This window comes from Mercenaria mercenaria, chromosome 2, assembly GCF_021730395.1.
Source record: "Mercenaria mercenaria strain notata chromosome 2, MADL_Memer_1, whole genome shotgun sequence".
NCBI lineage: Eukaryota > Metazoa > Mollusca > Bivalvia > Venerida > Veneridae > Mercenaria > Mercenaria mercenaria.
This window is the reverse complement of record NC_069362.1, coordinates 35,864,693-35,879,906: the sequence shown is the minus strand read 5'-3', so window position 1 is coordinate 35,879,906 and position 15,214 is coordinate 35,864,693. Positions and strand designations below refer to the sequence as shown.

At 35.9% G+C, this 15,214-nt stretch overlaps 1 protein-coding gene across 5 annotated transcripts in view; it reads right to left on the bottom strand.

The window, feature by feature from the left end:
- The window catches only part of LOC123563713 (transmembrane protein 220-like), a 35,547-nt gene that overhangs the window by 4,047 nt on the left and 16,286 nt on the right, over positions 1–15,214 (bottom strand). For 4 of the 5 annotated variants that reach the window (XM_053535037.1, XM_053535048.1, XM_053535056.1 and 1 more), the window contains 4 exons: positions 4,853–4,977; positions 4,602–4,631; positions 2,657–2,717; positions 1,204–1,336 (listed from right to left, as the gene is read on the bottom strand). In XM_053535037.1, the coding sequence (XP_053391012.1) occupies positions 1,204–1,336; positions 2,657–2,717; positions 4,602–4,631; positions 4,853–4,977 (349 nt within the window). Of the gene's footprint in view, positions 1–1,203; positions 1,337–2,656; positions 2,718–4,601; positions 4,632–4,852; positions 4,978–5,842; positions 7,504–15,214 lie in introns of those variants that run through there. The other variant, XM_053535029.1, reaches the window with a different exon arrangement.

Sequence of the window (15,214 nt, the reverse complement as noted above, 5' to 3'; positions counted from 1 at the left end):
CACAACCCTTACCTTCCAGCTTCACAACCCTTACCTTCCAGCTTCACAACCCTTACCTTCCAGCTTCACAACCCTTACCTTCCAGCTTCACAACCATTACCTTCCAGCTTCACAACGCTTACCTTCCAGCTTAACAACCCTTACCTTCCAGCTTCACAACCCTTACCTTCCAGCTTCACGACGCTTACCTTCCAGCTTCACAACCCTTACCTTCCAGCTCACACCTTACTTCACTTCACACTTACCTTCCAGCTTCACAATGCTTACCTTCCAGCTTAACAACCCTTACCTTCCAGCTTCACAATGCTTACCTTCCAGCTTCACAACCCTTACTTCCACTTACACCTTACTCAGCTTCACAACCCTTACCTTCCAGCTTCACAACCCTTACCTTCCAGCTTCACAACCCTTACCTTCCAGCTTCACAACCCTTACCTTCCAGCTTCACAACCCTTACCTTCCTGCTTCACAACCCTTACCTTCCAGCTTCACAACCCTTACCTTCCAGCTTCACAACCCTTACCTTCCAGCTTCACAATATTTACCCTCCAGTTACATAATGTTTACTTTCCAACTTTACAATCCTTACCTTCCAACTTCACATCACTTACCTTCCAACTTCACATACTTATCTTCCAGCTTCATATCTGACACTTACCTTCAACAGGGCCTCCTCTGCCATTTTTGGAAGTGGCGACAAGTATTGTGGCCAAATTGAAGCTATTCAGCTTCAATTTGGCAGTTTCTCTCAAAAAGTGGCTATAACTATCTGAGGCCCAGTGGAGGCCCTGCCTTCAAACTTGGCAATACTCACGTTCAAGCTTCACGTCACTTACATTCCAGCCTTCAAGCTTCACATCACTTACATTCTTCAAGCTTCACGTCACTTACATTCCAGCCTTCAAGCTTCACGTCACTTACATTCCAGCCTTCAAGCTTCACGTCACTTACATTCCAGCCTTCAAGCTTCACGTCACTTACATTCCAGCCTTCAAGCTTCACGTCACTTACATTTCAGCCTTCAAGCTTCACGTCACTTACCCTCCACCTTCACAACTCTTAAAACTTACAGCTTCACAATGCTTACCTCTCTGCTTCAAAATGCTTGCCTTCCAACTTCAAAACACTTAACCTTCCAGCTTCACAACACTTAACAACGTTACAGTTTCACAACACTTTACCTTACGGCTTCAAAATGCTTACCTTCCAGCTTCATGTTGTAAAGGATTTTCCAGCCTGTTACCAATGGCTTCGAGCAGTAATACAATTTGGTAAAGGGCATATGCACAACACAGGGTGAAAAATATCACTGTTGAAGACTCATAAAACTTTGTTTCTGGACAAAAAAAAGAAAATAATACAAGTTTCAATGAATACTTTTAAAAGCAAGTTAGCAATATAAAATAGACAAGTATCTAAGGTCCAAGGATAAAACAAGTTGTGTATTTTTCCATTTAGCTTTGTTTCTATGGTACTATTCTTAACGCCATTTTTTTCTTTTAATGTATCACAATTACACACAAAATTTCTAATAATAATGTACTGTCCTGATTAATGTTACATGAAGGCTGGCATCAATTTCCCCAATAACAAGGACTTAGAAAAAACACTAAAAAAAACTTTAACTGTAAAGTCTTATTTTATTATTATACTATCTTAAAATATTCTCTATGGCATAAATTATGCAATCATATTAGGTTATTCAACATTGTTGTGTACAATACAGCATATATGGACGAGTACCCATTTGGAGAAAAAGATTGGATGAGCTGATATGCAAATCTAATAGGTTTTTCAGCTGGGCATCAAACCAAATATATCCTGTATTATACAGGACAATGTTAAAAAATCTTTTCTTCTATGTTTGCTTTTCTCAGCAAAAAAAATGAAAACAATCAGGTGGACATGAACACACTTGACATTGGCTTCCATGCTGATATTTTTATTTCAAGACAGTTTTTTCCCCTTAGTTAACATGGAGATTCAGATCAAAGTTGTTGCAATTAGTCCAATACCGAATATATTGTATTCAATACAGAAGTATATTGAACAGTCATGTGGTAAAAATGCAAATCATTGGAAGAGAAAAGCAGGTCTAGAATAATACACTATCATGATGATGTAGAGTATATTTACTTTGAAATACATGTATATTATTAGGTTATTTAACATTGTTCTCGACAATACGGAGATATATTTGGACTCGTACCCAGCTGAGAAAACCATATTGGATGAGCCGCTAGGCGAGTCCAACATGGTTTTCCCAGCTGGGTGTGAGTCCAAATATATCTCATATTGTAAAGTACAATGTTAAATAACTTTTTTATTCTATATCCATTTTATTTTAGTTTAAGTTAAAATGATTCACTGAATATTGTATTTCTGCCTTCTTGATTTCTTGACGCATAATCAAACTCTGTACATAGAGTGCCTACTTCACCTGATTTACATTCATACAATTTTCAAGCATTTCGGGCTTTATCTTATGTTTAACACGGGACTGTTAAACCGTCCAAATATGGAAAAAATACAGGCTCTTTTGTACGCATGTGCGTCCAATATGATAATATATTGTACGGTCACATATTTGCAAATAAACGTTCACGATTGGATAAATAAAATAGATATAGAATAAATATATATATCTATATCTTACCAGCAAAAGATGGTTTAACAACTATAGATGCTGACAACAGTCCTGGCAGTAAATAGATGGGCTGCAAATTGAAAAAGTAAAGGAGTAAATTAAAGTATACAATTCTATCTCAACAGTAAATTTGCTCAATTCAAATTTCACTATCAGATTACAATTCAAGAGACAAGAGATTACTTTAGTAAATTTAGTGAATTTAGTCCAAAAACAAAATGCTCTGCATGTTTTAAGAATCCCTGTAGGTATTAGGCATCTTGATGTATATACCAGTGTATTTTTTAAGTCATTGCTGTCAGTTATAACTGCTCTAATTCTGGAGTAAATTTGTTACACCATTACACAGACCCACACATGTTCAACCTCATTCATCCCATATTTCAACATAGTCAAACTTGCTTGAGAGACCATAATGTATTAAGATACAATCTGCATTTAGAAATCACTATTTCAGTTCATTTCTGTGCTGTTAAAGGACATACTATGTTGTTTAAAAGACCACCTGTGTTTAGAGATCACTTCTGATCTTTCCTTTGGTGGTCAGCTCTTCATATAAGTTATAGTTTATTTGATATTGGTAAGTTGGAACTTGGAATGGACAAAATATCAACAAAGCTATAACAAAAACCAGCCTGGATATCAACTGAGTAAGGTAAGGTCAATAGTGTGATAGTGTGAAAACACTACTTGAGGTAAGGTATACTGTGTGCTAGTGTGAAATTACCACTTAAGATAAGGTCAACCGTGTGATAGTGTGAAAAGTACTACTTAAGATAAGGTCAACCGTGTGATAGTGTGAAAGTACTACTAAAGATAAGGTCAACCGTGTGATAGTGTGAAAGCACTACATAAGACAAGATCAACCGTGTGATAGTGTGAAAGCACTACTTAAGACAAGATCAACCGTGTGATAGCTCTACTTAAGATAAGGTCAACCATGTGATAGTGTGAAAGTACTACTTAAGATAAGGTCAACTGTGTGATAGTGTTAAAGCACTGCTTAAGATAAGGTCAACTGTGTGACAGTGTGAAAGCTCTACTTAAGATAAGGTCAACTGTGTGATAAAGTGAAAGTACTACTTAAGATAAGGTCAACTGTGTGATAGTGTGAAAGCACTACTTAAGATAAGGTCAACATTGTGATAGTGTGAAAGCACTACTTAAGATAAGGTCAACTATGTGATAGTGTGAAAGCACTACTTAAGACAAGATCAACCGTGTGATAGCTCTACTTAAGATAAGGTCAACAGTGTGATAGTGTGAAAGTACTACTTAAGATAAGGTCAACTGTGTGATAGTGTTAAAGCACTACTTAAGATAAGGTCAACTGTGTGATAATGTGAAAGCTCTACTTAAGATAAGGTCAACCGTGTGATAGTGTGAAAGTACTACTTAAGATAAGGTCAACTGTGTGATAGTGTGAAAGCACTACTTAAGATAAGGTCAACTGTGTGATAGTGTGAAAGCACTACTTAAGATAAGGTCAACTGTGTGATAGTGTGAAAGCACTACTTAAGATAAGGTCAACTGTGTGACAGTGTGAAAGCACTACTTAAGATAAGGTCAACTGTGTGATAGTGTGAAAGCTCTACTTAAGATAAGGTCAACCGTGTGATAGTGTGAAAGCACTACTTAAGATAAGGTCAACTGTGTGATAGTGTGAAAGCACTACTTAAGATAAGGTCAACCGTGTGATAGCTCTACTTAAGATAAGGTCAACATTGTGATAGTGTGAAAGCACTACTTAAGACAAGATCAACTGTGTGATAGTGTGAAAGCACTACTTAAGATAAGGTCAACCATGTGATAGCTCTACTTAAGATAAGGTCAACCATGTGATAGTGTGAAAGCACTACTTAAGACAAGATCAACCGTGTGATAGTGTGAAAGCACTACTTAAGGTAAGGTGAACCGTGTGATAGTGTAACAAAGTGAACACAAACATACTTACAACCCACAAGTACCAGTCATCATCATTCATCTGAAAATAAACAGGTTAAGCATAATAAAATAGGTGACCCAGCTGGGCCTGAGTCACTTAACTGAGGAGGATCTCAACCTTATGAGAGAGTTTGTTGAAAACCCATTAACCATATCATTAAAAACTATTTAAAACTTTTTTCTATTTTTTGCTGTGATGACAGGATAATTCTACTGGATCTATTTTAAGATATGTGTGAGTAAATATAGCAAACAACTTACATTTGCAATGGCTGCCAAGATGAAGAAGGCAGCCATGATAACGTTGACCACCTGCCACACATACATGATCTCTGACTTTGGTTTTATCTCTGAACTCACATAAAAACTCTCTGATTGTGCACTCACTGAAATAAAACAATAAAAGATTTTTTGGGTGTATTTTGATTTAAGCCTGTTACTTAGCATATGTAAGTTTACATCAAAGAACACTTATGTGAATCTTAATAAAACAAATCTTTATGGAAAAAAAACATTTAAAGGTGGCCAATTTGATTTTTATAAAGTGAAAGATTTTTTCGAAACTTCAATGACTGATCATTTACACTTATTTTTTTCACAGAACGCTTAATAGATGATAGTTGTCCCTGAATTTGACTTTTAATCCTGAGAGACATTTTAAGTATAAATTTGATAACTATATGTTGCACTAGGAATGATGTGAATTTAAACATGAGGGCCTTGATGGCCCTAGTTTGCTTACCTGACATACACAGCCGGACAGAAAGGGAAACTAGGCCTGCCCCCTGGCACCAAGTATTTAACATAACAGAATTATTTGAAGTAATATAATAGAGGGTCACCTAAGGAACATACCTGTTAAATTATTTCTTAATTGATCCAGCAGTTTCAAAGATAAAGACTTTTAAGTTTTTTTATTTTGATTGCCATGGCAACCAGAATTTTACATGGATGACCTAGATACATTCCTCTGAAGATTGGTTGAAACTCGCTAGGTTATTTTAGGACAAGATATTCTTTAAAGAAATTGTGAACGACGACAAATGACATTCAACGATTGTAAAAGCTTAGCATTAGCAATTTAGCACTTTGTGCACAGGTGACCTAAAACTAATTTAAAAGGGAATAAAAACATACATATCTAACTGGGGACAAACCATTTTTTTCCTGAAATAAATCTCTCACAGAATACGAAAAATGTTACAAAGTGTTGCTTAAAATAGATGTACCATCTTTTAAAATCAACATTACCGGTATGCCTCTTTCTCGTAATTCCGAGCCTTCTCATTGATCCGAGCCTTTGGAGAATTTGCACTTGCAGCTATTTCCTGTTTCTAAATTTTATGTATGTTGTGGCAAATCAAATGACAGTTAAACAAAAATAAAAAGAAGATAGTATTACTTGCATTAAAATAGAAATATACACAACAGAAAATTTTGGCACAAAATTTGCTTATCTAAAATCACTAAGGTAATATATAACCTTCTTACAGAAAACAGAAACCACTTATTTTAAAACGTTTTTGTCTGCAAACACAATAATATATCTGTTCTTAATTTTAAAAAAGAACTTTTTCAAAAAAAGCCTTATTTTTTCAGAGCTAGTACAAATGATCGCAAGTCTCGGTTCAACGTGAAAGTATCTAGCTGTTTCAGAGGGTGGGGGTCATCATGTGAAAGCCTGGATTATTCATTTACAACAATTCTTACAATTTTTCTTCTTGGGGATTTTTTAAGTTTAGATGTTGGATTATCAAACTATAGCAGAAACTCTTTTGAAACTTAAAACTGTTACTGACCAGCACTGAAATACCGGTTAAGGGTATACATGTATTTTTAGGGTTCTCAATAAATGACTCAAAAATCGACTCATAAACAATACAAGCACACACTGAAAAAACCTAGGTCCACAAAAAGGTTTACACACACATCAAAATCAGACATCAAGATAAAACTGTTCCTACTACCCTTAATAGCTAGATCTACAATAGGTAGGTACATAGAAAGCATAGGAAAAACTGGCAAGGAAAATAACTGCTAAACAGCGCAAGTGCAATATGGAATTAACAATACATTTGTATTAAAATTCTGGTTAAAGCAGCATGCCTCCAGATTTGGCTAAAAAATAATCTTTCTTTCAAACTGAAGTTTGGTCTTATTATGAACATTAGACTATGAATTTTTGTTTCTAAAATATTTTAAAAGTTCCAAATCAAGAAAAAAAGATGACCGCGTCGGGAATCGAACCCTGGACCACCAAGGCAATAAAGACATTTTCCCGTCATCGTAACCAATAGCGCTATAGCTGAAGTAGTGAATAATGACTTCAAAATATAGGTATTTATAATCGAGTTTACATGGAGTAAAAGTATGACAAACGCTTTTCGATTTTCATCGTAAAAAGTAGTAAAAACAGCATTCTCATGTTTCCGTAACATAAAGTTTGTCAGTACAAATGTAATTAAGTTTTAGAGCCTTCTTAAGAAATATAGCATTTATTTCAAGATACCTAAAAAAAAAAAAAAAATTGTTGTTGAACGATCTGGAGGAATGCTGCTTTAAAACTCAAATGAATGTAACATTTCTTAGACTGCCAAATGCCTGCAACTAAGTAATCATAATTGAGGACTACTTTCTTTAATGATCTGTGAATTTTAATTTATTATTCCATCAGGTCAATGAAATTTTTTTTATAACATTACTAAATTTGTGGTTGATCTGATAAATTATACATAGGTATAAATACTTTGCTACATTTGAATTGTGCTCTTACACTCCCAGCTGATGGTACGTCATCATGGAATTCAGAATGTTGCATTGATTGCTATAAGCACAGATCAATAATCATGCACCCGACACATTGTCTCATCATGGGGAACATATGTGAGCAGTACTAATCCATCAATGCACATAATCAAAGCCTTGAGATGTCTGGTGGTTGCGGGTTTTGCTAGAATTATTTTCATTTAAAATGCAAATCTATAAATATACATGTATAAGAAACAAATACTAATGTGCCTCATATCTAAGATAAACTCTGCCTGACCTTACATGAACAGCTGGAAGTCAGAGATGTAACCATGGGCTGGAATACCTTATCATTGACAGATCTTATATAATCTAAATGGCCAGTGTGAATGGATAGAGGATGAATAAGAACTATTTGATCATTGATAATTCATCCGCATTGTTCATGAATGGGACTACTTTGTGTAGCACATGAACATCCTTCCTTTGGATGTAATTTGTAATCAAATAAAGATACTACATGATTGTCAGAAATACACTTAACTTTGGTAGCGGGATAAATCCCGCAACCAAAAATTATGGAGCGGAAACAATATTACTTGAACTTCAATAGTAGCCTTGACCTTTGACTGACAACCATAGGTCATATGCAGGAGACATAGTCTAATCATGGGGAACATTTCTGTGTAGTAGTAAAAAAATCCTTTTATGCAATTAGAAGTTATGGGGTAGACACAAATTTTTACTTGACCTTAAACAATGACCTTGACCTTTGACCAACAAGCATAGATCATGTGTTGACACATTGTTCCATCATGGGGAATGTTTGTGTGTACACTAAGATAATCCATCAATTCACATATAAAAGTTATGGAGTGGAAACAATTTTCACTTGACTTTCACTAGTGACCTTGACCTTGACTTAAAGCATACGTCATGTACACACATAATCAATATTGCCCACTTTTCACAAATCAAGCTTGAATACTTTCTGAGCAATTGCAGGATCCAGATTTGCGGATGCACATACAGATGGATGGACAGACGGTTCGAGAGCACTCCTACAGTCCCCTCAAAGAGTTCCAATGGTAGGGGACTAAAAACAACAATTAAACCCTTGGGTTACATCTTCAACCATGAAAAGATGTAAAATAATAATATAATTAGTTATTAAGCAATGCACATGTCTATATTTTACTATGTTACCCAGTTGTAGGGACTGATAGCTCTTTCATGTTCTTGTATTCTAGTAGATAGAATCAACATCTTATAATAAGGAAGTCATTTTGAAAATATGACTGAAATGTCTAGGTCAGCAGCTCTCAATTACAGAGACATCAAAGACCTGAGGCATATGCTTTAAGACTATTAGAAAGGCAGTTCTGAACAATTTGATGTGTTTTAAAAAATCTCCATACATCCTTGTTGAGTTACAGACCCATTAGGGATTCCTAATTTTTTTCCACATTGAAATAATTTTTCATAAATAAAAGGCTGAAATGTCGTGCTAAGCCTCAGATATTTTTTAATTGTAAGAAAAGGCCAAAAACGGATTACTTATTTAAAAAGCAAAAAAAGGTCCATACGCATACTTTAAGACAGGGTGACCCCTGCTCATGAACCCTGGATGTAGATCAATAATTAGAATGTTGCAGCCCAAAGGGCAACAATGTTGAGCCCATTATTTGTTGATACACAGTCTGAATGACTCAGACATTTCAGTCAATTAAAACAATTTTCATTTCAATATTTTGACACAAACTAAAGTTATTGAACAGAAACAATCATCCACTTGCAAAAAATAAAAATAATTCTAAGTCCACAAAATAGATCTTTACCAGGTACAGATATGTCTAAATACACCTAAACATTTGAGGTACCATTCATGTTGTACCACAGAAAAGTGGTCTCAGTTTTTCCCTACAGCCAATAATAAAAACACTTACGAAATAAGCTATTTATAGTCATAACAAAGGGATGTAATTCAACAAAAAAAATTGTAAGACCACAAAAAAGGGAACTGTCACAGGAGTGACGAATTATACCCCCACAATATGGCCTTGTCACCGAACTAAGCCAATGTCAAAGCCGAAATTACTTGACCCTTGACCTACTGACCACAAAATCAACAGAGGTCATCTGCTAGTCATGATCAACCTCCCTATGAAGTTTCATGATCCTCCGCCAAAGCGTTCTCAAGTTATTGCCCGTAAAAGGTTTAAATGACCTTTGACCTTTGGAACTCAAAATCAATACGGGTCATCTGCTCGACATGACCAACCTCCAGATTAAGTTTCCTGATCCTAGTGCCAAGCATTCTCAAGTTATTGTCCGAAAACTGTTTAACTGTTCCGAGTCACTGTGACCTTGACCTTTGACCTACAGACCTCAAGGTCGAACTTGACCTGCATTTCATGATGTTACACCTGTGTACCAAAGTTATGATCCTTGGCCCAAGCGTTCTCAAGTTATCATCCGGAAACCATTTAACTGTTCCGAGTCACTGTGACCTTGACCTTTGACCTACAGACCTCAAAGTTGAACTTGACCTGCATTTCATGATGGTACCATAATTTATAATCCTAGGCCCAAGCGTTCTCAAGTTATCATCTGGAAACCGTTTAACTGTTCAGAGTCACTGTGACCTTGACCTTTGACCTACTGACCCCAAATTCAAACCTGACCTGTATTTTCTGATGTTACACCTGTGTACCAAAAATTATTTAAATCGGTCAAGCCTTTCATAGTAATCATCCGGAAACCATGCAAAACCAACGGATGGACGGACGGACCGACCGCCAAGCTCACTCCTACATACCCCAACAAACTTGGTTTTGTGGGGGTATAAAAAAGATTGATCAATGTAGGGACCTGGGGTTTGGTTTAAAGTTCTATAAGGCTTTAAATTTTATGTTATAAACAGATGAACCAGGTGTCTACATAGAAGTTATGCATAATTACATGATTAGAAAAGCACTACTTTCATTACTGCATTATGAACAAATGGCGTAAGAGCCATACATACATGACCCATTTTCTGTCCAGTTTGCCAGGAACCTACGTATAGTAAGAATTACTTACAATCTCTTTCAGTATGTGCACAGTTGTAAGATCTTTTTAAGTATGCATGAACATCCATCATTTTTACAACAAAACATCCTTACTGCGAAGAGTGGGGACTAATGCTCTTCCAGCTCCAACTTCCCTTATATTCCTCTTATGCTACTGACAATGATTACACATTTCTCAGATGTCACCACTGACAATTCTTACTGTTAAAACGTCGGGGACTAACCCTCTTTACCTCTTAACTTCTCACTATCTTCCCCATATATACTCCTTGTTTAATCATCTATGATAAAATTTCATATTTTTTTAATTTCGCCACTTACAAAATTACTTTCTTACAAAATACCTCTTACTATGAAAATGCCTGGGACTTAGCTCCTTTCATCTCCTATCTCCCCCGTATGTTCCCTTTCTTTTATGATCTATGATAAAATTTCATATTCAACTGCGAAAAGGCCGGGGAATTAGCTCCTTTCACCTCTAACTTCTCGCTATCTTCCCCATATATACCCCTTGTTTTATGAACTATGATAAAATTTCATCTTTTTCAGTTCTCACCACTTACATAATTACATACTTACAAATTCATTTTAACTGCGAAAAGGCCAGGACTTAGCTCCTTTCACCTCTAACTTCTCGCTATCTTCCCCGTATATACCCCTTGTTTTATGATCTATGATAAAACTTCATATTTTTCAAATTTCGCCACTTACAAAATTACATTCTTACAAAATAATTCTAAGTACGAAAAGGCCGGGGACTTAGCTCCTTTCATCTCTTACAATCTCCGATCTTCACCGTATGTTCGCCTACTTCTATGATCTATGATAAAATTTCATATTATTTTAATGGTAAGAGTGTAATTTTGTAAGTGGCGAAATTTGTAAAATATGAAATTTTATCTCAGATCAAATAGAAGTAGGGGAACATACAGGGGGGATCAGAGATAGTAAGAGATGATAGAAGCCAAGTCCTCGGCCTTTTCGTACTTAGAGTTATTTTGTAAGAATGTAATTTTGTAAGTGGCGAAATTTGTAAAATATGAAATTTTATCTTAGATCAAATAGAAGTAGGCGAACATACGGGGAAGATCGGAGATAGTATGAGATGAAAGGAGCTAAGTCCCCGGCCTTTTCGTACTTAGAGTTATTTTGTAAGAATGTAAGTTTGTAAGTCGCGAGATTTGAAAAAGATGAAATTTTATCTTAGATAATGGAAGTTGGGGTTATACAGGGAAGATCGGAGATTTTAAGTGATAAAAGGGGCTGAGTTCCCAGCCTTTTCCTACTTGAAATTATTTAGTAAGATTGTAATTTCGTAAGTGGCGAAATTTATAAGATGAAATTTTTATCATAGATCATAAAACAAGGGGTCGGCGATAGTAAGAGATGAAAGGGAGTAGGTGCCCTGCATTTCCTTAGTAAGAAATATTTTGTAAGAATGTAATTTTGTAAGTGGCGAAATTAGAAAGATATGAAATTTTATCTTAGATCATAGAAGTAGGGGAACATACAGTGAAGATCGGAGATAGTAAGAGATGAAAGGAGCTAAGTCCCCGGCCTCTTCGTACTTGGAATCATATTGTAAGAATGTAATTTTGTAAGCGGCGAAATTTAAAAAAAATATGAAATTTTATCTTAGGTCATAGAAGTAGCTGAACATAGGGGAAGGTCGGAGATAGTTAAAGATGAAATGAGCTAAATTCCCAGTATTTTCATACTTGGAATTATTTTGTAAGAATGTAATTTTCCGGCATTGTGGCACTCAGAATTGTTTTATAAATATCGATCATTGCTCACACTAGGAGAAGATAAAAACAGGGAGATTCAATGTAGTGCATGTCTCCATCGTATGTATAGACAGACTTAAAATGCTATACCGATTGAGACTCGTGACAGATGGGCTTTTACAACTAGCCATTATTATTTCTAATTTTAATGTCCATTGTAAGAAATTCTTACATGTGCGCTTCTGGCGAACTGGACAGAAAATGAGACATATCTAGAGCCATAAAGGCAGATAATCAAAAACATTGGGTTCAATAAAACTTTCTACCATGTTTAATCAATATTCAAACCTTCGACTTATATTGGAGAAAACAACAATCAAAAATAGGATTTAAGAAGTAATTAATATATTACTCGAGTTATTCATAAAAAAAACTGTGGCAGCCACATTATCAACAAAGACATTATGAGCCTTAAAACATATTTATTTACCAAGATATACACGACTTATAACATCCATACGTATAACATTCATACAATATAAATATCAAGACAAGTGGATTGAACTGAAAGTTGCTAGAGCTTACAGTAATTCTCTCCACAAAAATTCTCTCTTCACATTGGGTTTGTGCGTGACACTCCGTCTCATTGAGACATGTCAAATTAAAATAAAATTGTTCAACGTTATGGCACTGACAAGCTCTAACATGACCTTTGAACCCTCAGTGCGACCTTGACCTTTGAGGCAGGGTCTGGGAGTTGTGCGTGAAACTCCATCTCATTGAGGCAAACATTTATGCCAAATGAAAAAAAGATTGCTTTATGCATGGCAAAGTTACAGCCCATACAATTGAACTTTGGCCCCTAAGTGTGACCTTGATCTTTAAGACAGGGACCTGGGGTTTGCGCATGACACTCTGTCTCATGGAGGTGGACATTTATGCCAAATAAAACAAGAGGGCCATGATGGCCCTATATTGCTCACCTGTTATCATTGCACTTGAGGACAAGAAGGTCCTCAGAAAAAATATCTATGTCCAAAGGACAGGAACAACAAAGTGAAGAAATTTAACCAAAAAGAAAAAAAAAATTCTTACTAGGTATAGATATGTCAAAATAAACCTAAAAATTTGAGGTACCATCCATGTTGTACCACAGAAAAGTGGTCTCGGTTTTTCCCTACGGCCAATAATAAAAAAGTTCCTAAAAATAAGCTATTTATAGTAACGTAAAAGGGAAGTAATTTAAAAAAAAAAAATTGTAAGTGAACAAAAGAAGGATCTACCAAATAAATCTGTTGACATAAATGAAATTTCAGATCAGTATCTTCATTAGTTATGGAGATATACCCATTTTAATTTGAAATAAAGGGAGGTAATTTGACATAAAATCAGTTCATAGTTATCTACCCTGATTGTCTCAGTCCAACTAATAACAATAATGAAATTTCAAATAAGTCCTATAAGTACTTACTGATATAAATCCATTTTGATTACAATCAGGGGAGGTAATCAGATATAGAATAACTCTGGAACCTATGATTGGTTCTGATTTGTCACGGAATCCAATATTTATTGTTGTTGAAGATATTTTAAAAGTTTGTATCAAACAAAACCATAAATGAAGTCTCTATATGGCTGCAAAAGCCAAAATAGCCAATTTTGGACCTTTAAGGGGCCATAACTCTGGAACCCATGACAGAATCTGGCCAGTTGAAGAAAGGAAGCAAGATCTTGTGGTGATACAAGTTGTGTGCAACTTTGATTAAAATCAAATCATAAATAAAGCTGCTATTGTGCAGACAAGGTCAAAATAGCTAATTTTGGCCCTTTCAGGGGCCATAACTCTGGAACCCATTATGGGATCTGGCCGGTTCAAGAAAGGAACCGAGATCTTATGGTGACACAAGTTTTGTGCAAGTTTGATTAAATTCAAATCATAAATGAAGCTGCTATTGTGCAGATAAGGTCAAAATAGCTTATTCTGGCCTTTTCAGGGGCCATAACTCTAGAACCCATAATGGAATCTGGCCAGTTCAAGAAAGGAACCAAGATCTTATGGTGATACAAGTTGTGTGCCAGTTTGGTAAAAATCAAATCATAAATAAAGCTGCTATTGTGCAGACAAGGTCAAAATAGCTAATTTTGGCCCTTTCAGGGGCCATAACTCTCGGACCCATAATGGGATCTGGCCAGTTCAAGAAAGGAACCGTGATCTTATGGTGATACAAGTTGTGTGCAAGTTTGGTTAAAATAAAATCATAAATGAAACCACTATCGTGCAGACAAGAAATTGTTGACACACGCATGGACGGACGGACGCACGGACTGACGACGGACGAAGGGTGATTACAAAAGCTCACCTTGTCACAGGTGAGCTAAAAAGACTTCTCCACTTCAAAGTTTGGCCCGGATAAGCTCTAAATGACCTTTGACCCCTAATTGTGACCTTGACCTGAGATAGGAAGCCAGGATTTGCGCACAACACTCTGTCTCATTGCGGTAAACACTCATGCCAAAAATTAACAAGATTCTTCATTGCATGTCAAAGCTATGGCCCAGACAAGATCTGACATGACCTTTGACCTCCTAGTGTGACCTTCACCTTTGAGATAGGAACCTGGGGTTTGCGAATGACACTCCATCTCATTGTGACATGGTCCAGACAAACAAATCCGGACAGATGCATGGACCCACGGACACTCAAAGACACATACACAGAACAGCCATTTGGACAACTACCGGTATGCCTTCGCTTCCGCAAGCAGGCTTGACAAAAATGTGACATTCGTTTTCATGTTCAACCTACCTATTTTCATTTTTATTATATTCGGTAAAAGCTGAAGGACTTTCTATTTAGTCAAAAACATGTATGCCTTACGGGGATGCATTAAAATATTCCCAGTGTCCCAAAGATATCAACTTGGTATAACTTAGAATGCAAATAAAAAGTTATCTTAAAAGTATCACAAAATTATCAATTATACAGCTTTTTTGCCTATAATCAATTAAAATATTATAAATAATTTAGTAATCATAGTAAGACGCTGAAGTGTAATGTAACCACACAATCAAGACAG